The following is a 23,719-nucleotide window of genomic DNA, read 5'->3' as shown; positions in this document are numbered from 1 at the left end:
ATTAGAGAGCTCACCACAATAAAAACGAGAATTAGAATCTAAACAATTAGAATGAAAGTTCTTATTTGTTGCTTAATTTTATAAAAATAAGGATTAAATATGAGAGAAAAATGAATTATATATAAAAATTCACTTCCCATAAAAAACCACAACAGAAAAAAAAAATCTGAAAATAAAAAGAATAGAAAATTCCAACACTATGCTATTCATTTAGCATGTTAGTGTGGACGCTTGCATAATGTGTTGGTTTTAAAATTTAAAGACATTTTGGTTGAAGCAGGAATTAGCTTGATCAAAACAGAAGTCGAGAACGAACAAGGGACCCACTATCTAGGCTATCGTTTTCTAGTTTTAGACGTGGCAGCACGTGATTGTTCCATTTGTTTATTTCTTAGTGCTCTAAAAAGAACCGTCCAGTGCTGGGTTTTGGATAAGATTTTTCTGATGATTAAAATAAAATAATTCAGTAGATAGGTCCATTTCATCTTCATTAACTTCAACCTTATCTCAACTCACTCCTTAAAATTAAACTTTTTATCTTAGAGTCGCATTTCATTGCTCATGATGAGTCACCGTGTCTCCCCGCTGATAAACAAAAGGGTACAATTTTTCTACATATTTCCACCCAATTAAGTACTAACATGCATTTACCTATATCTGACAAGGTTGCTTTTGCTTTTGAATTTTGTGGATGATATCATACTTTAAATTTAATATTACACACACAAACATATTAAATTAAAATACAAACATTCTTACACATTTTTTAACAGATAAACTTAATCTTAGTATGACGCGGACAATCAAAGTGCCTTAATATGATACCAATCGGGATTTGGAAAATAATATATAATTTCAGAGTTTAATTAATTCGAATCCTGCTTAATATATTTATTTTTCATTAATAACATTTAAACTAGACCAAATTCTTATTAGTTTTTTTTTATGAAGTAAACTGTTAGTCAGTTAAATCAAATGCAACGGATACTTATTGAGTGCTTAATTCAACTAGAAAAATATTATTATGTAATTGTGTTTGTGTTGTTATAAAAAGAAGAGAGAAAGATAATGATTCTTAAAAAAACGGAAAGAAAAATCTAGACTAGTTGAAGAAAGAAACGCTTGTCTTTCCCTCCGTCCCCAGTCTGGAGCATCATCATGATCCGTTCCCTTCCAATTTACCCCAAAAATTAAAATATACTATTTCATTCCAATGTTTCCCAAGAAGCGGCAACGCACCACCGCAGCCTGCCGTTCCTCCTCCACACTCGCCACCATCTCTTCCCTCTCCGACGTAACCCTAACCGAAATCTCCCATAACCCTCGACCTTCCTCTCCCATGCCCGACGACCGTCCCTCCCCCGCGGCGGAAGACGCTCTCCATTATAACGACGCCGCCACTGCCGACGTCGTCCTCCGCCTCTTCATCGACGCTTCCTCTCCGCTCTATTCCGCCACCGCCGACTCCGTTTCCAACTCCGACCTCCACGTCTACCTCCATTCCGACGTCCTCCGCCGCTCCAAATACTTCTCCGCCCTCCTCTCCGACCGGTGGATCGGCCACGTCCACTCGCCGGAGCACTCATCCTCCTCCAACCGCGATCTCTTCCGCCTCAACCTCGGCGTGGCTCCCGCCGCCGGCTCGATCCAGTTGCATCTCATCGTCCTGGAGCTTCTCTACACGAACGACTTCGCCGCCGCGGTGGACAGCGCGTCGAAGGCGCTGGATCTGTTACCGGTGGCACTGGAACTCCTCTTCGAGGAGTGCGTGCGCTGGTGCGTGGATTTCCTCGAGGCGGTGCCGTGGACGGAGGAGGAAGAGAAGCGAGTAGTGAGATTAATCCCCTTCCTTAGCGAGAAAGAGTCGAAGGAGCTGGTGGCTAGGGTTTGGCCTTCGGGAGAGGACTCATGCGAAGCGATGCTGCAAGGATTGATTTCCTCGGCGATGAACAGTTACGGCAACACTGCGTTCGTGAAGGCTTTCGTAGGGAAGATTCTTCGGGATCTGTCTTCGAGGGAGACGGCGAAGAGAGTGTTGGAGAAGGCGTTCAGGAAGAGCTTGAAGACGGTGAAGGAGTCGTTGGAGGATTATTCGAGTCCAGTGTTCAGAGGGGATCAGAACGAGACGGAGGCTATTCAGAGGCTGAATCTGCATAAGGCATCAACAAATGGGAAGCATCTTCTGTGGCTGGTGGAGAGGATGATCGAGCTTAGGGTTGCCGATGTGGCCGTCAGGGAATGGAGCGAGCAAGCTGGCTTCACTGCTGATTTGCAGAGGGCGTTTGGTGATGATGCATGGAGGAACATTGTGCCTGGCCTTCCTGCTGTTATTCTCAGGTGTACATGTAGGCTCGCCAATGCTGTCTCTGCTGGCACCATTCTCGCCTCTAGACAGGTCAGAAGGAAGCTCGTACAAGATTGGCTCCCGGTACTGCTTGTATGCAAAGATAATGTTTCACCCAGCAACAAATCATTGCATCTGGAACTGGAACAAACCTTCTTGCGAATCATCTCCACATTGCCCATGTCAGATGCTCAAGAATTGCTGCAGCGCTGCCTCAGCTTTTCAACCCGAAATGTTGAAGATTGTCCTCATTTGGTCACTGCATTCAACACCTGGTTCCGCCGTGCGGCCCGACCCCTCAAACCATATTCTCTCTTTGATCAATGACATGTCTGTTCTGTTTGGTTCGCGTGTTGTCAAATATTGTTCATATGTAAATACTATGTTCAGAAAGTTTAACTTTGTACATATAAATCGAAACTAAATGTCTTGTCTTGTAGGGACCAAACCAGCCAAAATACGTAGTTCTTGTCTTGAGGCCAATGGCTAATGGGTTCCTTGGAATGCAAGATTTTCAGTTCTGAAGTTTTGGTTCGCCGTTGCATGATTTGCGGGTGAAACGCTGCTTAAGAAATTTTGGCTCAAAATAAAGATACCAGCCTTGATTTGACCTGCTGCAAAAAAAAAAAAAAAATCGTCACTTGAAGTACAATTACAATGTTTCAAATTTACGAATTTAATATGGTTTTAATATTTTTTATTTTAAATTTGAACTACTTTCCAAAAAACTTAGCTCAATTACTATTATTATTATTTGCCTTTGCGTATATGAAACTTCAGTCATAACTTAAACTATTGTTTGAAGAACTTATTTATGATTCAGGATATTCATAAGGGAATTGGCAGCGGTGGGTTGACTGGATGCATGTCCTTATAAAGCTTATAAATTGCGGACTATTTCGCAAAGCATCTCAGCTCACTCTGCCAGTTTAGGATATTTAAGTTTCCTCTTGATTTTATTCAGTGCCTTAATGGCAGATACTTTATTATTTTCTTATAGGATTTTAGTGTTGTTTTGTTTTGGGCGTAGCCTTTCCTTCACCAACAATTTTTTTTTTTAAAAAAGCATCCGAAAGTATTAAAGGTAGTTGATTCACAAGTAATATTTGACCTAGAAGCTTAAATTAAAGAAAAAAATAGAGAAAATATAATACTTGATTCAATGTTATATAATGTTTAGTCCTGCATTTTTTTAGTACTCCTCCATTAATTTTATAGCTCAACAAAACAGAATGAAAATTTTAATAACATGAGTTCATTCGGAAAAAAAAAAAAAGTCTCGAAGACAAAAGTATAATTCAGATACACAAAGCTAAGTGGATGAGGATTTTTTTTTTTTTTTTTTTTGTTGAAATGCTCGAAGAAATTGTCAATAAAATGATATGTTTGGAGGTTATAAAGTTAACCATGGTCTATCAATAAAATGATAAGTTTGGAGGTTTTAAAGTTAACCATGGCCTATCATGATTTTGAGGCCTATCCAAACATGCTTAAATTGTAAGGTACCTACTAATTTGGCCCGGGAAGAAGGAAAAAGTCACAATTCCATGAAGTAGGCAGACCAGTCAACTCCTCTTGTACTTATTCCATTCAACCAATAAATGAATATGAAACACAATTGTCATAAAGGAAAATACAGTTTTTTTTAAGACCATAGACACATTTTGGAACTAGTTTCTTATTACTTTGTTGAAGGAGGATTATTACGATTAATATTCAATAGGAAAATCAAAACTGCCCCCCCCCCCCAAGTTAAATCATGTTATCACCGGTTCAAATAAGCAGGGCAAATAATTGAAAACTTCTTGCTGCTTTACTTAATATCATAACTCGCATAGAATTGCACTAAAAATAAACTATATTACATACAGAAAGTAAGCCAAAAAAAAAACCTCCACTCAGTTGGACAAGATATTTAACCTGTTGTCTATGGATCAAGAGGGAGATGGACAAAAAATAAGGTTAGCTGTCTTTGGATTAAGAGGGAGATGGACAAAAAGCAGAGTATTTTAAGCTTAAATAGAAGCACCAATCAGAACAGCCGTCTTCTAAAGTGGCTAGTGGTGCCTTGGTAGGTTTTAACAAGCAAGCCAACACCAATGCCAATGCCAAGACAAACACTAAGTCCAATACCAACACCGACCCTAACACCAGCATTGAACCATGAGAGTTCTCCATCTTCTCCATCAGCATATGCTGTTCCTGGGTAGACGCTGTTATAATCTTCATCTTCATGTTTGTCGTAAAGGTAATCTGGGGCCTGCAGGATTGGCATGTTAATATTAAGAAGGATGATCTATAATTTGTGAAAAACAGTGGATATTTTTCAAATTCCACTTGGTTTGGCTATCAATTTTCCACATCTTGTCTGGGGAGAAATTTCAACACTCGGTATGTATTGCTGTTAGCTAATTGGATGTGGTCAAGGGGGGACCAAACTTAAATGAAGAAATGGACATTAATGGTATCCTTTTCTTGACAGCTAGCTATGCATAAAAAACAATACATAACTGAACAAAATAATTTTAAGAAGGAAAGTAAAACATCGGACACAGATCAAAGGTTATTCAGTTGTATTTGTATCATAGTTATATTATGTATGTCCCATCTGCTAATCTCAGAGGCCCCGATATCCATCAGACACAAATGTTAATATCTGTTAAACAATCTCAAGTTTCAAATGACTCAATTGCAAGGTGCATTGAGGCAGTAAAAGCAAAGTCAGACATCGCAAAAACAGGCATGGAGTTAACTCGGCCGATGAACTGACATGGCAAAAGAGGACAATATAAGAAGCACACCAAAAACATTACTGAACAAGCACTAATTACCTGCAAAGAAAGGGTTGAAGAAGTATCTTTCCCATTTTCACCGGCCTCATGCTCTGGAATTGCATCCAACACCCCCTTCTTTGCATGCTTTTTCTGAGAAAGCTGCAAGGTTTTTGTCAAGATAATTGGAGTACTCAAGAAGGAGCCCGCAATGTAGACCTCAATTGTTGGGAGACTTGAGTCTGGCAACAGCAATTGTTTCCCCTTAAAGAAGCTGGTGCCTGGAATTATATATGACTCGCAGTTCATACTCCACCTTTGTCCATTATAACTTGATTCCCCAACAACACCATTGGTATTACACAATTCTAAAGCACCAGAAAGCAGCAGAACATCTTTATCAAACACCTCGAACTTGACACTACCACTCATCCTTATGCTGTCAGTGCTTACAAATGTCACTTCTTCTGATTTTCTATCTACCCTGTCTCTCTTGAGAAGGGTTGACATCCCATCAGAATATATACTAGTACGAACACCATTAATTTCAAGAAGAGTGTCAGGATTCAAAGGAACATGATTCAGTGTAAGAAATCCAGGAGTGGAATCATCAAGCTCACACTTGCACACTCTTACATAAAACACCCTTATGTCCAGCCAAGGTAATGACCCCTTCAAGGAGGGTTGATAAGAATGCCTTGCAACAGAGTATCCATTCTCAGTTGGTCCATTTCCATTAGCCTTATAAGAATTCTCCATAGCCAGATCAGACAGTCTAATTCTCCTCTTCACTCAAATTCTTTCATTTCAATTAGACCAATAACTTGTGCCAACAATAATCCACTGGAAATAAGTTAAACAGGAAGCACAGAAGCCAGCAGCAACCAAGCGAATTCAATTCAGTTCAAATTCACAGAAGAAAATCTGGACATATGGAGGACAAAAAAGGCAACAACCATTTATACATTAGCATGACAAAGGGGAAGGGGATTAAATCTAACATAAAGGAAATAACCCCCTCACTAACCTTAGAGCTCATCTAGAATCGTGAATGAAACAAAGTAATAAATAAATAAATAAACAAATGAATACAGAAATATAAAATTAGCAATCAAATACTAAAATGAAACAAGCCTAAACTTAAAACAATACGCAGAACCCAGTTGAGGAAGATAGGGAAGATGGTAGCCAATAAGATAAGATAACCGTAGAAAGAAATGGATTCAGGAAACCAAAAGATAATAGATGAACCGAAGAAACGAATAATAATAATAATAATAATAATAATAATAATAATAAAGGTCCGAACCTGAAGAAAGAAGAGACAAAAAGAGGATAAGAGGGAGTGAAGGAGATAAATCTAGAAAGTCCTCGAATATATCAAAAAAATCGGTGGCTAAATCTGCAGAAAACAGTGTCTCTTTCTGTAATCCGATTGATACCCTGTTTTTTTGTTTTTTTATTGAACAGTAAATTACACCATATCGAAGACAATCCACCAATTTGCCGCAGAAAAACAAGAAGTTTAAGTGTCTAACCACACACATGCAGTGAAACAAATGGATCGAGCAACAGAACTAATCACCGGAGAGAAAAAAAAACGCAAAGCTAATGAAAGAATCTGCTATGTAGAGATTAAGACAAGATAGCCGCCAAAAAAAGACAGAGGAACAGGACAAAAGCATCACTAGCAGGAACCATGCATTGATGCGAACACATGACCGAAACCGGAAAAGCATTATTTATTTAACGCCCAACCCAACCCAACCACCACACCGCACTCACCACAAATATCTTCTACTTTGCCGAAAAGAAAAACAAACGAATTCGTAATGGAGCGAAAAAAAGAAAGCTTTTTGGCTCACACCCAGAATCGGCGCCGAGGGGAGGAGGATCAGACCAAAGCATAGTCCTCAAAAGAAACGAGGATTCGTCTTCGTCACAGGAACAACCCAGATCATATGGGTTCTTCTGAGTTTTGGTATTGAGAAGTTATGGATATTGTTATTATTTTAATGGAGGAAGTGGGGTCCCTCTGTATCTGAAGATCTTATCCAGAGAGTTAGAGAGAAAGAGAGAATGAATGTGTTATGGAGATTTAGGGGTTGGTCTGTGTATGTGAATTGAAAAGGACATAAAGTGAGATCTGTTCTTAGGTTCGTTCATTCCCTCCCTGTCTTCGTTGTAGGGAGATGATGGATTGGAATGGATGGATTCCTTGCCAAGTTAGAATTACAAGCACACACACATACACTTCTTTTATTATTTTTTAATTTTTAATTTTCATTAAAGAGGTCGAAGCCCGTCCAAGTACGCTAAATTACAGACAGGTGTTCAATGGAGATTTTTCAAAGTAAATATGAAATCAATATATTGACAAACAACCATTGAAACAACAGAAATACTAAGACACTCTTTAATATCCTTTTTTAAACATTTTTTTATTAGTTGAAAATTATCGAAATTTACAAAAAAAAAAATTGAGTCTCTCATGTTATTTTATAATTCTTTCTTGTGATTTTATAATTTTTAATAAATTTTAAAAAAATATATTAAGAGGAGTACAAAAATATCTTAGAGATTTGAGAAAGATTCAAATAATCTTTTGACAACACTTTAAAATAAAGTAGTTTAAGGTTAAATTAATCCAGCCTTTTATGAAAATATGTTGCATCAACAAATGGATAACATGAGCCCCAATTCATATTAATAAAATGTTAATAGTTTTGACCGCTAATTTAGCAAAATTGTAAACATTATTCCTTGGGGGATTTCTTGGACTCCAATCTTGGTCATGGTCCAAGCCTTGTCTGGCGTAGCATTTGGAGTTCCCGGGATTTAATCAAAGATGGTACTCATGAATCATTTTGGGAACATTCAGTAGAATCAAGTACCTGGGGACTGGAATGATATATGAGTTGGAAGTTCCTCATAAGGTCAAGACTCTCTTATCTGGCGCGTATGCAGAGAATGTCTCCCTACACGGATTCAACTCCAAACGAGAGGTATTCATTGTCCAGCAATTTGCCTTTTCTATAGCATTGAATTGGAGAATTCTTTTCATTATTTCATTACTTGTCATAATAGTATTGTTATGTGGGAAAAGATTGGATTATGGTCTTGGATTGAGCCATTGCTGAATAATGTAGAATCGTTTTCAGAGATGGTGTTTAAGTGTTTGAAGAGCTTCAGTGCAGAAAATACCAGGTACAATTGCCTAGTTCCCCTACTGATTTAGATTGGCAGAAACCACCTCAAGGCAAGTTGAAATGCAATACTGATGTTGCATTCTTTAATGATAGTGGCAAATCAGGTTTTGGTTGTGTGCTTCGAGATGGAGAAGGCAATTTTGTACAGGGTGGATTGATGTTGTAATGGAGGTACAAGAAAAAGAGACTTTAGCCATGTTTAAAGCTATGAAGTGGGTGGAACAATTACCATTCTCGGTAGTGATTTTTGAGAGTGATTGCAAAGGCTTAGTAAATCAAGTCAAAAGCCGAAATAATAGCACTACTGAATTTGGAGTTTTGGTAGATAGCATAGGACATGTGCTTATTTCTAATCCATCTTTTTATATTCAATTTGCTTATTGTCGGGCTAATTTTGCTGCGCATGCATTAACCAGGACGTCATTAAAGAATCCTATCAATAATTATTTCTATGATATTCCTAATTGTATTCACTCTATCATATTAATGGAAAGCAACTGATTTTCTCTTGTAAAAAAAAAAAACTCAATCATACTAATAGCTAAAAGTAAATCAAATTAAATCATTTGTCAAACAAAACACACAAAAAATTAATTATATTATATTAAAATTTAAAACGTCAATAAATAAGAGTTTAATTGATATCTAGCAAGTATATAATAATTTTAGCAATGTTTTGGAGTATTATTATCTTATCTTCTCATTAAAGTGATAAAAATGAATAAATGTGTCAATGAGTGTCACAGTGCATACGAATTAAATTAATAACTAATTAATTTGGAGTTTCTTATGAAAACAATTTCCGTCATCCAATGCCAAAAACTACTAATACATGAGTTAAACTTTAACCAACAGAAGAGGGCGTGTTTGACTCCAAGTTACGTAAATTAGCAGTGGCAGTAACGGATGCCAATTCTAGATAATTATTTGAGTGTTTTTTTTATTTTTAAAAAATAATATAAAAGTGAAAATATATTTATTTAAAATTTAGAAAATCTAAAAATATTTTCAAAATCAAACCAAAAACTGAAAACAACAAATCACTATTTTCGATCTTTTCTTGAAGAAGTAGAAACTTGATGACACCATAGAATACTTTCTCCTCGATACATCTTTTTAAATCTTAAAAATTTAAAAAATAAAAATTATTTTCAAAAAATAAAAACAGAAAATAAACACTTAAATTAAATACCACCCTAATCCTCCTCTTGAATTTATTTTCTCCACTATTCCCTTCGTAGAAAGTTCAAAGTTGGAAGGACAAATCTTTCACTTCTAATAAAATATTTACTAATTTGATATTTTTAAAATAAAAGATATAGAATGCAGGATTAATAAAAATATAAGTATTCACTATAAACATCATACAACTCTTAATTTAAACTAAAAGATTTATCCTCCTTTTTCATCAACTTCAAAACTTCTGTCGAAAGGTATTTATTCAAAATTTGTCCTTACTTTGGTCCCGAGTCCTTACCATAACAGTAAGCAAACTTAATTTTGGAGTAATTTTCATTTTACAAATTCAGCTTACGAAAGGAACCTTAGTCTTGCTTTCATGTAAACTTGGTTTCAAAATAACATAACCAACACAAAAACTGAATTTGCTACCCAAACTGACTTTAGAACACCCCAGACAAAAATTCAAACATGTTCTTGGTCTCTCACCTAGCTGGAAAACCAAAAAACGAAATGATCAAAAAAATCTTTGGTAACCCCCACTCAGTACCTTACGAGTAAGAATTTGGGAGACATATGCATGTGGGCAAAGGTCGACACTACAATCTGTAAAATACCACCTCCCCCATCCCTTATCCTGGACCGAAAAACTGAAGGTGAAAAAAGTGGGATGGGGGACGCATTACTCATATAAAGTCTATCAGGAGGCTTAACCCGGCGATATATATTATAAAAAAATAGTGTCAAATATCATATTTTAAAAATGTTACAGATAATGATTTCTGGACCAATGGGATTGGTGGGCACTTTTCTGAATCATAATTCAAAAGGAAGGCTAAAGATAATTCATCAAATTTTAGAACCTTAACCTTATAACACAATCTTGTGAAAATATATAGGAGGTTTACATTATTAAAAGAATAGTATTATTTTTCAGACTGGACTGTGATGATGCTCCAAGGTATGCCATAAAGGAAATAGACCAGGAGTAAGATGTGAACCAACATTAACTCTAATGCAACCCAACTAGTATTTGATATGATGGTATCCTTTAGTCTTTGACTCTGTCACCGAGGAACTGCAAAGTCTAGGACACATCAAGGAAAAATATGGATTACAATCAGCAGGAGGGAGTAAAAAATCCAGGAAATAAGTTTCAAGGAATTTTTATTTTCCTCCCCATAGACATGACGAAGAAAGAAATTTCAACATTGGAAATATGTAAATCGAGGGAAAAATGACCATAATCCATTATGTCCTCAGTGAAAAACTTGAAAGCACAAACCATGGCACAAGTAGACATCTTCGACTTTTGAAATTTAAATTTAGTATTATAACAATAAGATAACGATATATTATAATTAAATATTAGCAGTCCGAGACCAATTACATGACAATTTTCCGTTCTCAAATTACTTTCACTTCCCATTGTGGGCTAAATCGATGGTTGAATACAATGCCATTATACCATTAACGTACCATACATAAAGAGAGGGGAAAGCGGACAGAATATGACGCTTTAACAAGGACCCAACGAAAAATAGGGAGTAAATACACTCTTTGATCGCTAACAGATATACCCGAAACATCATTTTAACATCCTTAAGGAAGCTGACATCTTATTGTTAATCCATTCAAGAAGATTTTGAGAAAGAGCAATTGGGAGCATGTTGGTCATCTATTTTCAGGCAATGAGGAAATCCAATTATACAAGTCTGCAGTTGGAGGGAATCAGAGTACAACTGACCACAATTTAAATGTTTGATGATCTTTTCCCATCCTAGGGCGAGACAAAAGAAAAGTTATGATTCTTTCTTTTTAATTTTTTCTTTCATCTTGAATGGATCCAGCAGGCCTGTCACAATGTTTTTTTAAGTCCTATACAACAAAGTAAAAGAAGTTATCAGGATGTGCATAAAGAAGGTAATTACCACACTGGGCACTCATCTGATAGTGTGATACTACAATTAGGAGGAATTTGGTATGTGCTTATTTTTACACCAATATGTAAATTAACACAGAATCTTGTATCCCTACATTTATAATGTCATCCAATAATGGGAGCTTAAGTTATTCCTATAGCCAAGACCTCCTTTAGTCCTTATTGCTAGTGCTATCCTAAATGCTTTGAATTATTCTTATTTTCATACAAACATAGCAATCTTAAATTTCACAGAATCTCACACATGGTGTTGGAAATTGGGAAGAACATCTCATTTGGGGTCTGAACATTTAGACCGAATGCCTATAATTCTTATTCTTTACTTCATAAAAACATTTGCAAATTACCAAATGCACCAAATAGATATCTGTCAAGAGTAACAACAAATAGATGCCAGTTACCAAAGGCCTAAATCTTTTCACAAATCCAGTGATGTACAAAAGAAGTCTCATTAAAAATATGACAGTTCTCCTTCCATTTAATAAACAAATGAATAATTCATAATCATGATTCCATTTCATGTGTACCCCATTCCTGTGTACCAAATAGGCAAATACAAAAAACAAAGGGACAGCATTTCCATCCCTGACAGAATCAAATACTACAATATAAATGGACATTTAATTCAAACTCAGATTTCATAACCTTTCTGCAAACTTTGATTTGATTTCCCACACCAGACTTGCTCTTATTATAGGTTTAATACGCAGAACAGCAATTCCGTAGAATGTGTAATCTCATGTTTGTTAGCAAAAACTTATTCCCTACAAACTAGGAATCACCATAGCCTGCAAAAATGGTGGGAGTGGTGATTCCAAATTCCATGCAATGAGAGTTAATTTCTTTTTCCCTGACATATTCATTTATTTTTCAGAATTACAATTATTACTTTCAACAAAATTCTCTTTCATAAATTCTTATCACATTATGAACCTGTCCTTCGCGTATTAAATCAATTTTAAATATCTACTTAAAAGAAAAACAGCAATTACGCAAGCATGCGTGTGTATATTCTAGAGCATAATTATCATCCAAAAGATCATTGTTAATTACGAGTATTGCGCAAAACAGATAACTCAACACACATTCTATCATTAGTGACACAATTACAAGTAAAATAACGGGAGAAGCGGTACCTCGAGAAAGCGAGCTCCAGCAGGTGGAATCGAAGGCGATATTGGAGGTGAGCCTAGCATTAGCAATAGCACTGTGAAGAGGCATCAACGACTCAACGCTTATCACAACCGACAGAACCCTATCAAACACGAAATCCGCAGACTTAAACCCAAAAACGCAATGCAGAGTTGCAGATTGATAAGAGTAGTTCAAATTAGAGAAGCTGAAGCACATTGTACCTCGAAGCACGAGAGATGCGTGATGCGGAAGACGAAGAGAAGACAAACGGCGTCGTTGAGCTCTTGACGAAGCTTCTAGAACGATTAGCGAAGAAGGACCTTGAAGCCAACCTCACCGCGGAAGCCATTATGCTTGAACCCCCGCTCTCGCTAAACTTGGTAGTACTAAAACCCTACACTACAAAACTCACTAACTAACTCTTCTTTTGTTATTGGGCCGGCCCAACCCAAGTTATGTGGCCCAATATTAGCGAACCTATCTAGTATCTATCTTATTCCGAAGTTGTTTCTAAACGCTGTGTCTTCTACTGTGCTGTGCGGCGAAGCAATGGCGGAAGAAGCAATTCTGGGATACCTAGAGAAGAACGATGAGATTAGAGACTCGGGTGAATTCGCAGCTGAATGCGGCATTGACCACAACGAGATCGTGAATGTGATTAAGAGCTTGCACGGTTTCAGATACGTTGATGCGCAAGATATTAAGAGAGAAACATGGGTACTCACTGATGAAGGGAAAACGTATGCTACTGTAGGATCCCCTGAAGTTCAACTTTTTTTGGCCGTTCCTCAAGAGGGTATCTCTAAGGAAGAGCTTCAGGTTGTTTACATGTGTTAACTGTTACACGCACCCTTCTTTACAACTTATTCGTGTTGTGTTATTAACAAATTATAAATTTGATCGTTTTTCTTTTTGTGGTTGTAGAAAAAGCTGGATCCTTCTGTCTTTAAGATAGGTTGTGCTCAGGCTGCGAAGAACAAATGGGTGGATATGGGGAAACAGCTGATGTCTAGAAAGGTACATGTTGGTTTTAGATTTTTAGTACTTTGGTTGAGGTGGCATTTTGTGTGTAATGGAAATGGACTCTGTACTTTGAGATGGGAATGATGACTTCATGATTTACGGAGTATTTTTAACGAGCTTGTTTCTTGCTGCAGGTCCAACATGTGGATGATAAGGTCAAAGATCTTCTTCTTCAGATACAACAGGGGCTGGTATGTATACTAATATGAATAATTTTGTCAGTAAACTTCTTAGGTACATTGAGAGGAAGCAATTTGAAGAAAAACCGAGTTTTTTTTTTCTTTCTTGGGCAGGGAGGGGGTTTTCACTTATGTTCTATTCATTTAGGAACAGTAGGAACTTTTATGATAATTGAGGAGGCGAATTGTTGAGATATACCAAGCTATGTAAAATTATTCATTGGGTAGACAGCAGGGTAGTCTCGTTAGTTGGTATCATCCACTTTTTAAATGGAGTGTTTTGGCTATTTGCACACAAGGTAGAACTTGAGTTTGAAATAATACTTTTGGAAAAATAGCAAGGTTTTATATAGAGCATCAGACTCAACTCAACGTATGAGACTGTTACAGGAAGTGGGAAGGGGGGATTTGATTTGAGATCACTTTAGTTATGAGGTGTACCTGGACTCTACTCTGAATGATGTGAAGGTGAAAACCGTCCTTTATTTGTTTGGAGGGGCTATTATTGTTGACCTTTTTAGTTCCTCCTTTCTAATTTTTTATGGGTTGTTTATCGTTTTCTTTAGCAGTTTTCCCTATGAAATTTTCATGTCTCATTAGAAATTTTGTAAATGCAGAACATTGGTTCAGACGAGATCAAAGCACTCAAAGTGAGAAAGCTCATTGTTCCACAGTAATAATAATTTATCTTGGTTGTGTTAGTTTTTCAGATATACTGAATGTGCTGTTATTGACTTTTTACTATTCTTTCATTATTGAAATTCTTCTTGGTATCTTGTGATTTAGGACGTGGAAGGGTTACTCATTGAAAAGAGGTCCTAATTATGCGCCCAAAAGAAAGAAGGTTGTCACTGATCTGACTCGTGATAATTTTCAGAGGTATTTTTTTGCATAAACTGAATGTGAAGGGGATTATAACCTCTGTTTTCAAGTGTCTACTTTGCGCACAATACTTTTTGTGGATTTGCATATCTTATGGACTGACTTTATTTTTTTTTGTCAGTGGTGAGTGGAAGGAACTTGAGTTCAAGGAGTACAATTATAGTGCTAAAGGTCAACCTCTTGAGGGTGGCAGTCTTCATCCATTGCTGAAGGCAAGGAGATATACCTTTTATTTTCCCCAACTCCATTGTAACAGTAATAGCATTCGATTTTTAGATTAAACAAATATTCAGAATAAAAAAAAGATTAAACAAATGTTAAAATTTTATACTATAAGAACAAAGTGTGCTTTTACATGTTTAAGTTTGCAGTTTTACATGGAGAGCTTTTACAACACCCCCTATTTATGTTAATTAAAGCATATAATTGTTTATTTATCTTTGTGTTTGTTTAATAGTACTTTTTGTGTACCTTTGTGCATTATGATTTTAAGATGTAGCTTTTATTCAAAAGAAAAAATCTCTACCTATGACGTGCTTCATTGCCACACTTTACATTGCTGATCCCTAGCCCAAAAAATAAGGAAGATTGGGCTTGGCTGTTATCTGGCAACATAAAATTTTGTCAAATCTGTATGATGTAGACTGACAATTTATTTGTGTCATTCCAATTTTATTTTTTATAGAGCACGACGACAATGTTTGATCAATTTAGCTGACCTTACCTAATGGAATGAGACTTTTGTTATTAGTAATGATGCTTCTATCCCTCAAAAGAGAAAAAAACAATACATCATGTGTTTAATACTTCTGAAATTTCTCTACTTTCAGGTACGTGCTCAGCTGAAACAGATTTTCCTCTGCATGGGGTGAGTCTTATCTTTGTTAATTGGAAGGATGATGTCTTTGTGGTAAATATTCGTTTCATATTTCAAGTTTAACATTTTTTTGCTAATTTCTGGTGCTGCAGATTTGAGGAGATGCCAACAAATAATTTTGTTGAGAGCAGGTAATAATTGTTTGGACAAAACTTAGATCAAGTTCCTTGTATCTTTGTCATCAAGTTCTCCGTATTCACATGTGGATGTTCTTCCCAATAATCTTTGTGTTGCAAAATTTTAAATAAATATCCATGTATCATCTTTTAATTGAAGTTGATGGCAATGATGTAAGGAACTTGATCTTATTTTTGCCTTGTGAGTTTCCATATCAATGGCTTCCTAGTGTCTCTGATTGAGATTTAGATAGGTTCTGTTGTGTTGCTGTCCTCTCAAAGATGTTAAATGACATGTGGAATATTTTTTTCAAGAAACATACTTGGAATGTATAAATAACAATAAACTTAATAATTTATAGAATAATAATAGTTGAAAGAAGACTGCCAATGATAATTTTCTCTGCATCTCCCTTTTCAACTAAACAAAAGCTCTGGTCTTCACTGATGCTTTCAAGCAAGCAGGTGAAACAAAATGTTTTAATTTGTGTAGGTGGGTGACTTTGGATATTGTAGCCCTTAAGATTTAAATCCAGAAACCAAAGTTTTCCCCTTTCAAAAAAGAGAGAAAAATATAACTTTGATTGTTTCATCGGGCCTTTGAATGATATTGAAGTAACTAATGGAACTGTTTTCTTGTTATGATAGAGAAATCCTCTTGGAAAGTTTCTTTCTGTAGTGGCTTCAGACGTTGAAAAGAAACTGTTCTAAATTCTGAACAATGCATTACAACATCACAAATGAAGTGACATTTAAAAAATATATATTTTCCAGATCTCAAATCATATTATTAGTCTGCATGATCCCTTGATTCTTGCTTATATGTCCTATTTACTATTTAGGTGATATTGAATCCAACAGGTTATATGTCTGCTCTCGCCTTAAATTTACATCTGAATGTTTTAATTGGCAGCTTCTGGAACTTTGATGCCTTGTTCCAGCCCCAACAACACCCAGCCCGTGATTCACATGATACATTCTTTTTGGAAAGTTAGTAAAACCTTAATTGTTTTCATCGTGCTAATTTTGTATTCTGTTTCTATTCTGAGAACATGTGACACATATATCTGCAGCTCCTTCAACAACAAAGATTTTGCCAGAAGATTATGTTCAGAGAGTGAGGCAAGTTCATGAATCTGGTGGTTATGGGTCTAGAGGGTATGATCTTGAGCAAACTCAACACTTTTTAGCAATTACTATCGATGGATGGATTATTTCCAAAATGTTTTCTGAAAAAACCTTACAATTTCTTTCTTGGTAGGTATGCATATGACTGGAAGAGAGAGGAAGCAAATAAAAACCTTCTGCGAACCCATACAACTGCTGTTTCCTCCAGGATGCTTTACCAATTAGCACAGGTATCTGTCTGAATTTGCTGTTATCATGTTCTTGTGGTTGCTTACTATTACATGGTGTTTAGTGCCTCTTAAGCCTCCTAATATTCTTATTCTTCCTGATGATTTTGGATTGAAATATCTATATAATGTATATTTATTTATTTCAGCTTGACCAAGTTATGACACAGACAATATGCGATTATGCTTTCCAAGTTCTAGCTCTGAATTATAGCTTACATCATTCTTTATTTTCCCGTGCATTTGAATGTCTATGCAGAAACCATTTGCCCCCAAAAAATATTTCTCTATAGATCGTGTATTCAGAAATGAAGCAGTTGATCGTACACATCTTGCTGAGTTCCACCAAATAGAAGGTATGTGAGAGCTAACAAGTTAATGGCCCTGTGATTTTAATCCTTTTCAAATTGTTCATCTTGCAAATGAAAACAGTTCACCTTTGATGGTCCTATTTCAAATCATATTAAATAAGGGGTGGGGGGAATTACTGCAATAGACTACATACGGTTATTCAGCTTCTGTTGTGGTTTGACCTGCCAGATGTTTATTCTTCACACTAAAATTTATCAATAAATTTTCTGGAATTTTGTGATTGTCACATTTTCATATTTGAATTCAGGCCTTGTATGCGATCTAGGACTCACTCTCTGTGACTTAATAGGAGTCCTACATGATTTCTTCTCACGCTTAGGTAATGTTCTCTTGTACTGAAAAAGATTTAAATGTTGAATGTAAGTTGGAGACTTCATGGAATAAATCCACAGCCAAGTGTATTAAGGACAGGCTTTAGTAGTATGATTAATCTTTTTATTGATTTTAACTAAAAGAAGTGATTTCGTTACTGAGTTCAGGCATGACCAAGCTGAAGTTCAAACCAGCTTACAATCCATACACTGAACCTAGCATGGAGATTTTTAGGTGTGTCTTTCTATAATGATTATTTGCCTTGTCCTTATGTTGATTATATCCTGAGATTATGTCATATTAATAAAATACTTTTAACAGTTATCATGAAGGCTTTAAAAAATGGGTAGAGGTAGGAAATTCTGGCATGTTCAGACCCGAAATGTTGCAGCCGATGGGACTTCCTGAAGATGTCCAAGTTATTGCATGGGGCCTTTCCCTTGAAAGGTTTGAAAAAATTCAGAACACTTTAATCGTAACTGAGAATAAAATGAATTCATTTGTGAAATTTAAATTCTTATTATAATTTTGTTGTACAAGTCTAATGAAAATATATAGGGGGTTTGTGATGCAACATATATATGGCGTCACTGGAAATTGATTTTAACTTCTTAATTTATCTGGAAACAGGCCAACGATGATACTATACGGGATAGATAACATTAGAGATCTCTTTGGACACAAGGTATTTTTCGGGGATAATCATAACTGGTTATTTTGGTCATTTATATTGATGGGTCCTTTTTTATGTTTTTAAAGCATACTAGTGATATTATCCTAAGTGGTATTTTTCTTGTTTTTCGCAGGTGGATCTTGGGCTTATAAAGAAGAATCCAATATGTCGACTTGGAATTGACTGAAATGATTCATGTTTGTCTCTTGTATTTCTTTTCATTTATAAATTATAATTTATTTTTGTCTCTAAGATTAAACACTAGCTGTAGATTATTAGTTCAATTTCTATATGTAGAATTTTGATACGACAGATAAAGTTATGCCCTTGTTATTTTTATTATGTTTTGAACAAAATATTAATGGGAAGGAAAGTTACCAAATTTCAATTTCTCGTGGTTTGGAGAATTTTATGGTAAGACAATCTATTTTTATGCGTCTGCTTTCTGGTTGATTCTATTTCTAGGCTACATTTATTCCCAGAAGTGGGCAAGTTTCATATGGACGGGCATGATCTAACAAGGGCTACACAAGAGCCTCAAAAGTTGGCCTAATGATGTAACAAGGATTATCATGATAACGACAATAGTGCAAAAAACCTCACGCAGGAGCAGTTCTTGAGCATTCCTCAATATACTTAACTATTAAATAATTTATTGGCAGCCTTAGATGTCACTGGCAGGGGCAGTGGATCAAGTGCTTAACTGGGTATTTATTAATAACACGTCTTTTGCAAGGGAAAATGAGGAACATGTCGTTTTCATATTAGTTACTACATAAACACATCCATGATTAGTAAAATAACTTAACTAACCGACAAAAAATAATTATCTATGGATCAAAATTAAGATCTGAAGGATATTTTTACAAACTATCTTATTAAAGGTCAGCATGCCTATAAAAAAAAGGTCAGCATAAATTTGTGATGCCTTGCAACGTTGGGATCATGATCATCTGTAAATAATTTTATACATGAATCACTGTTTTTCATATAAGCGTGATGAAAATTGTGTCAACAAAGAGCTTGCTACAAAGTCGGTGGTTACAGAAATACCGGACCTAGATTTATATGGGTTTCATATATTTGACCTTCTGAAGAAGGATCAAATTTAACGTTCTGCCGGTAAGGAGAACCCAAATCTAGAATTTTGAAACACAAGCATATCAGATTACCGTGATTAGAAAGGTCAGACAGATTATTCAGTTGCACTAGCAATCAATGGTTCCCTTGCTCCTGTTACGGAAATAAACCCAAAGTCTAAAAAATCAGGTAAAAAAGATCAAATGAAGAACAAAGCAGGCATGTAACAAAAATTTATCACAATAAATGTAACATGTACATTTACATTAACAGTGTGCATGAGCATATACCTCAAACCATCCTAGAGAATAATTGCAAAGAGTACACAGGTCAGGTCTCCACAACTCCGACATGGTCCAGATTCCAGTGGTAGTGTCATTGGTTCACTCTGCAGCAATTTTATCTTTACATGGGAGGCAGTGCAAGCCAAATTGCAGGCTTTTTTTGTGTGTTTATCAAGACATGGGAACTCCTTTTCCTCCACTAACTCATTAAGGTGTTTCTGCCCTATACCAGCTTCTATTAAGTCATTTAGCACCTCCATCTTTGTGAAGAACAATTATGATTATATGACAATCATTTTCTCACAAAGCAACCATTTTTTTTATGCCTGGGGTGTAGTCTCCAGTATTAACGTAGTATCCTCATTTGTGACAGCAGATTCAAATCTGAGGCGCTTTCTAATTATGCCCTTGACCATTTTGTTGAATTCTTCGTCAGTGCTAGTCAACATGTATCTTAGCTTAATATTAATCTGATTCTCCACTAGAACCTTATGTCTTGGGATAATTCGACCCTCAAGAGAATAGCTGAAAAACCTGTTAATGGCAAGGGGCATGGATAATAATTAGAGACAGCCAAGCAATGGGATAAAAAGACATAAAGAATAAAGCAAGGTTTTTGCAAATAATCTTATCTATGGTCATAAATATATTAGGGATACCTTGGAAACTCAATGAGATCTTGCAAAGGCCGGACCATTGTTTTTCGCAAATAAACATATTTGGGACGAAGGACATCTGGATTGTATCTGAGCAGCATTGGAAAATCAGCAATCATCTCACCCAATTGCCGAAGACGTATGCCAAGAGACAAAAAATATTTTACATTTAGATCAAGCTTATGTGCTATATTGCATCCCAACAGCTCAGGTCCAAGAGCTACAACCTTGGCGATATCTTTCTCACTGACTCCAGCTTTGGTCATCAAGAATATGACCTATAATACAAATATTCAAATTTCAGCAAAAGAGTCAATTGATGCCTCTAGATGAGCCAGTTTATTGACATATAATTATTTTAATTAATATGTCTATGCAGCAATTAATTCTACATGAAGGACAACTTAGTAGGCACTTGATGCACAAATTCCCGTTTATGACTCATGCTTTCTAGATGTGGTTTGAAGTGTATGAAGGTATGAGGTTGGTTACTGATAAATACAATTTTATCACTGCACAAGATTACATTCAAATTGATTTAATGCCCCAATAATTTTATCTGGTGTTCCTGAAAATAATATGAAGACTCATTTTTTTTTTCTCTCTTTTTCAATTATTAACCAAAAGGACTATCATGGCACCAGTAAGGCATTGGAAAAATAACTTTATGGTGGCAATTTTCCATAGTTGCATAAGAAAAGGTCAAACCACTGGTCTAATCTTCTTGTTCAGACTGTAAGTGAGTAGAGGAGGAAACTTCACAAGCATGTTGCCAATCGCATCATTGCGCACCCCTATATCCTCAAAAAACCGTACCTTCACAATAAAAATTGTCAGCATTATCCTCAGGAAACAATACAGAAATCATTGGAACTTTTATTTCTGAATCTACTACACTTCTAGATCTCATGAGCTGGAGGAATGAAATAATGATAACAAAATGAAACCCCTGTATGAAGTACAAGTACCACTACTAAATTGTACCAGCTGCCACCTTAACACAAGCATCACTCAACCGATAAAAGAAACAAATAAAAACAGTGTTTGCATACCTTTGGCACAATAGTCATCTGCAAGTCAGCACAAAAGACCATTGGTTTAATGGTAAGCATTCTCCTCATACCATCTTGAGTGATCCCATAATAATACAGATACTTAACAAGAGGCTTCCATTGTTCTTCAATGCTGCATGCCATCAATTGTGGTCTAAAAGCAAGCAATCTGCCAACATCCTTAGTTTGAAGCCCAAATTCTTTTAAGTAATTAACCTGAAATTACAACAGCAGCATCAGACTTTATGTATATCTATATATCAAACAATCATCAACATGCACATCAAAAAAATCTTTAGGACTTTAAATGTTTTGATTTTGATAATACTAAAACTGAATAAACTAGTAGAGTATGAGAGAAGACAATGAGGATATATTGAAGGATGACTTTATTACTGTACATTATGTTAAAATCTAGTGTACCTTTGCATTCATTTCTTCCAGCGAATAGTAACCAAGAACTTTAGGAAAATCAAAAACCATTGTGCCAAAATCTTTCTCATTTAAGCCCATATCATGGTAGAACTGTGCACGATTCTTCACTTCATCTAAGCTATAAGACAATAACTGAGGACAACGACTAATGACATAACCCATCCAATCCCTCCTGACTCCATTGGACTCCAAATACAGAACAATCTCATCCAGCTCCACATGGCTGCGCTGGAAAATATTTTCCCCAGCATTCACCATTACAACACCGAGAAACTCTCCTTTCACATGTACCGATTTCAACCACTCGACAAAACTCCTGACAGCCTCAAGTTTTCCACTTGACATCAAAATAAGCTTCGCTATCCGGGGATATGATAGTGCATTGTGCTTCAACCATCTAGAGAATCAAACACAAGAATTTAAAATTGAAATTCCACACAGACAACACATTAATAAACAACCAATGGGGATGATCATTCCCAAGGTTATAAAAAATGGTCTGTGGCCACGATTTGAGCCACAGCATCAAGGTTTATGGAGCAACTGTGACTGCAATTGCAACCACATTGGTCACATTTATCCACAATTTCCCCCCAACAACAAGGATCACGACAAAACTACAACAGCAACCACAATATGAAACCTGGATCATGACATTTGGTTTCACACGAACAAAAGAACAAACAGCTTACCAACAACTTGAAATAGCAACAACCATAGCAACCTCAGTCCATACCTAATAAGTGGCACAACTTTAGAGTCATCAATGACAATTTTGGCGCGCAAATTGAAGGTGGAGTTTGAATATTCGGGCAATCTCTTCAAGTTAGCAGCTTCAATCATGATGTAATCAATGAAACCGGATAACCTGCCAACCAAATTGGTAGTGTAAGTGATTCCAAACTTTCCCTTTCGCATGGCTTCTTTGAAAACCTCTTCAGTGACCTTCCTCCGAATATCGAGAGCGCGCATTATCATCTCCTTCTCCTCCTCGTCGTCGTCTTTATCATCACTTGATTGAAACAGAGTGCGGAGAGGGGGCAGAGAAGAACCCACATCGGAGTCACTGGGAGATTGAGCGTAGATGGAGCCAGGGAACTGAGGGGTCCTTTTTCTGACGAGGGAAAGCTCCAAAACCTTGACTTTTTCTTCGTGGGGCATTGGGTCTTGAAGCTCGCTGGGTTTGGGAATGGGAATGGGGTTGGGTGCCCCATCCTTGTGGGAGAGGTGGTGAAGGAGATATGCTGTGGATTTGGAATTGTGTTTGCGGAGAATGGAGTGATGCTCGTTTGGGTTTTGACAATTGAAAATGGTGCATGATGTTGAATTGCGCAGGGGAACAGAGGAGCAGGGAAGGTAGAGATTGTATGTTTTACATGAAAAAAACATCTATTTTTTCTTCTTCTCTTATTCGCTTGATCCAGCGCAAGACTCAATTTGAAGATGGTGGTGGGAATCGGCAACGGATAAGAGTTAACAGTTGCCACTCTTCAGTTCACTTTCGAGGTTTCGTTAGAAGCACAAGTAAACGAAGAACACGCACTCGCGCTTTTTTTTTTTTGTTGCTGTTGTTGTTGGATAAGTTCACTTGTCCTTTTGTTTGGATATTAGTATATTACAATGAGGCGCAAAATATCCAAGTCTAAAATAGAGAACTCAGACTCAGACCGATTTTTTCGTCTATATGATTTTCACTTTTTTTCTTTTCTTTTGCATTATTACTTAACGCATTTATAATTTTTCTCTCTTATTTTTTTATCGTTCTTTTTTTCCACCCAAAATAGGATTAACATGAGAAATGATAAAGGTATTATCTGTTGACAAATTTTTTCTAAGCTTTCTTT

General features: G+C 36.2%; 5 protein-coding genes and 1 long non-coding RNA gene across 12 annotated transcripts; 3 read left to right on the top strand and 3 right to left on the bottom strand.

The window, feature by feature from the left end:
• Positions 1-1,000: 1,000 nt before the first annotated feature.
• LOC114380064 (BTB/POZ domain-containing protein At3g50780-like) lies at positions 1,001-2,978 on the top strand. The gene has a single exon (XM_028338975.1). The coding sequence runs from the start codon at positions 1,214-1,216 to the stop codon at positions 2,669-2,671; it is 1,458 nt and encodes a 485-aa protein (XP_028194776.1). The 5' UTR covers positions 1,001-1,213; the 3' UTR covers positions 2,672-2,978.
• Positions 2,979-4,133: 1,155 nt separating this feature from the next.
• Positions 4,134-7,989, bottom strand: LOC114380068 (uncharacterized protein At1g01500-like). 4 transcript variants are annotated; one of them, XM_028338980.1, is made up of 3 exons: positions 6,901-7,989; positions 5,176-6,039; positions 4,134-4,604 (listed from the first exon to the last, which is right to left on the bottom strand). In XM_028338980.1, exons 2-3 carry the CDS (start codon positions 5,872-5,874, stop codon positions 4,377-4,379), a joined length of 927 nt encoding a protein of 308 aa, XP_028194781.1. In that variant the 5' UTR covers positions 5,875-6,039; positions 6,901-7,989; the 3' UTR covers positions 4,134-4,376. The 4 variants fall into 4 exon arrangements, with proteins under 4 accessions (XP_028194781.1, XP_028194782.1, XP_028194785.1 ...); XM_028338981.1 differs by having other exon boundaries at positions 6,983-7,989; XM_028338984.1 differs by lacking the exon at positions 6,901-7,989 and adding an exon at positions 6,143-6,406.
• Positions 7,990-8,073: 84 nt separating this feature from the next.
• Positions 8,074-8,781, top strand: LOC114380069. The gene is made up of 2 exons (XR_003659648.1): positions 8,074-8,322; positions 8,418-8,781. It is a non-coding gene; the product is annotated as an uncharacterized LOC114380069 (long non-coding RNA).
• A 1,449-nt stretch (positions 8,782-10,230) lies between these two features.
• Positions 10,231-12,968, bottom strand: LOC114380567. Of its 2 annotated transcripts, none has more exons than XM_028339683.1 (3): positions 12,801-12,968; positions 12,582-12,700; positions 10,231-10,590 (listed from the first exon to the last, which is right to left on the bottom strand). In XM_028339683.1, exons 1-3 carry the CDS (start codon positions 12,926-12,928, stop codon positions 10,571-10,573), a joined length of 267 nt encoding a protein of 88 aa, XP_028195484.1. In that variant the 5' UTR covers positions 12,929-12,968; the 3' UTR covers positions 10,231-10,570. The 2 variants fall into 2 exon arrangements, with proteins under 2 accessions (XP_028195484.1, XP_028195483.1); XM_028339682.1 differs by lacking the exon at positions 10,231-10,590 and adding an exon at positions 10,890-11,381 and having other exon boundaries at positions 12,801-12,966.
• Positions 12,969-13,076: 108 nt separating this feature from the next.
• LOC114380566 (phenylalanine--tRNA ligase alpha subunit, cytoplasmic-like) lies at positions 13,077-18,756 on the top strand. The gene is made up of 17 exons (XM_028339680.1): positions 13,077-13,398; positions 13,504-13,596; positions 13,737-13,793; positions 14,399-14,454; positions 14,568-14,660; positions 14,785-14,875; positions 15,494-15,531; positions 15,633-15,671; positions 16,570-16,646; positions 16,730-16,814; positions 16,918-17,014; positions 17,271-17,367; positions 17,631-17,702; positions 17,863-17,929; positions 18,017-18,142; positions 18,326-18,380; positions 18,502-18,756. Exons 1-17 carry the CDS (start codon positions 13,129-13,131, stop codon positions 18,553-18,555), a joined length of 1,467 nt encoding a protein of 488 aa, XP_028195481.1. The 5' UTR covers positions 13,077-13,128; the 3' UTR covers positions 18,556-18,756.
• Positions 18,757-19,320: 564 nt separating this feature from the next.
• On the bottom strand, positions 19,321-23,449 carry LOC114380565 (transcription termination factor MTERF2, chloroplastic-like). 3 transcript variants are annotated; one of them, XR_003659765.1, is made up of 7 exons: positions 22,612-23,449; positions 21,864-22,272; positions 21,441-21,656; positions 21,097-21,204; positions 20,392-20,666; positions 19,739-20,266; positions 19,321-19,625 (listed from the first exon to the last, which is right to left on the bottom strand). XR_003659765.1 is itself a non-coding variant. In XM_028339679.1 (6 exons), exons 1-6 carry the CDS (start codon positions 23,262-23,264, stop codon positions 20,053-20,055), a joined length of 1,875 nt encoding a protein of 624 aa, XP_028195480.1. In that variant the 5' UTR covers positions 23,265-23,449; the 3' UTR covers positions 19,653-20,052. The 3 variants fall into 3 exon arrangements, 1 of the variants encoding a protein (XP_028195480.1); XR_003659764.1 differs by having other exon boundaries at positions 19,321-19,601; XM_028339679.1 differs by lacking the exon at positions 19,321-19,625 and having other exon boundaries at positions 19,653-20,266.
• Between the last annotated feature and the right edge of the window lie 270 nt (positions 23,450-23,719).

The sequence above is a fragment of the Glycine soja genome, chromosome 12, assembly GCF_004193775.1.
Source record: "Glycine soja cultivar W05 chromosome 12, ASM419377v2, whole genome shotgun sequence".
NCBI classification, from domain to species: Eukaryota; Viridiplantae; Streptophyta; class Magnoliopsida; order Fabales; family Fabaceae; genus Glycine; species Glycine soja.
Note: the sequence above shows the minus strand (reverse complement) of the source record. Positions and strands in the feature narration are given on the sequence as shown.

Excerpts from the sequence above, each read along its gene's own strand:
- LOC114380064 (XM_028338975.1), top strand. The coding sequence starts at position 1,214 with ATGTTTCCCAAGAAGCGGCAACGCACCACCGCAGCCTGCCGTTCCTCC.
- LOC114380068 (XM_028338980.1), bottom strand. The coding sequence starts at position 5,874 with ATGGAGAATTCTTATAAGGCTAATGGAAATGGACCAACTGAGAATGGA. Across the intron at positions 4,605-5,175 it reads CTTCAACCCTTTCTTTGCAG|GCCCCAGATTACCTTTACGA; the intron begins GTAATTAGTGCT and ends CCAATCCTGCAG.
- LOC114380567 (XM_028339683.1), bottom strand. The coding sequence starts at position 12,928 with ATGGCTTCCGCGGTGAGGTTGGCTTCAAGGTCCTTCTTCGCTAATCGT. Across the intron at positions 12,701-12,800 it reads CGCATCTCTCGTGCTTCGAG|GGTTCTGTCGGTTGTGATAA; the intron begins GTACAATGTGCT and ends CGTGTTTGATAG. Across the intron at positions 10,591-12,581 it reads CTGGAGCTCGCTTTCTCGAG|ACTTTGCAGTTCCTCGGTGA; the intron begins GTACCGCTTCTC and ends GATGTGTCCTAG.
- LOC114380566 (XM_028339680.1), top strand. The coding sequence starts at position 13,129 with ATGGCGGAAGAAGCAATTCTGGGATACCTAGAGAAGAACGATGAGATT. Across the intron at positions 13,597-13,736 it reads AACAGCTGATGTCTAGAAAG|GTCCAACATGTGGATGATAA; the intron begins GTACATGTTGGT and ends TTCTTGCTGCAG. Across the intron at positions 17,930-18,016 it reads CCTAGCATGGAGATTTTTAG|TTATCATGAAGGCTTTAAAA; the intron begins GTGTGTCTTTCT and ends TACTTTTAACAG.
- LOC114380565 (XM_028339679.1), bottom strand. The coding sequence starts at position 23,264 with ATGTTTTTTTCATGTAAAACATACAATCTCTACCTTCCCTGCTCCTCT. Across the intron at positions 22,273-22,611 it reads AAAGTTGTGCCACTTATTAG|ATGGTTGAAGCACAATGCAC; the intron begins GTATGGACTGAG and ends TTGATTCTCTAG. Across the intron at positions 21,657-21,863 it reads TGGAAGAAATGAATGCAAAG|GTTAATTACTTAAAAGAATT; the intron begins GTACACTAGATT and ends TTGTAATTTCAG.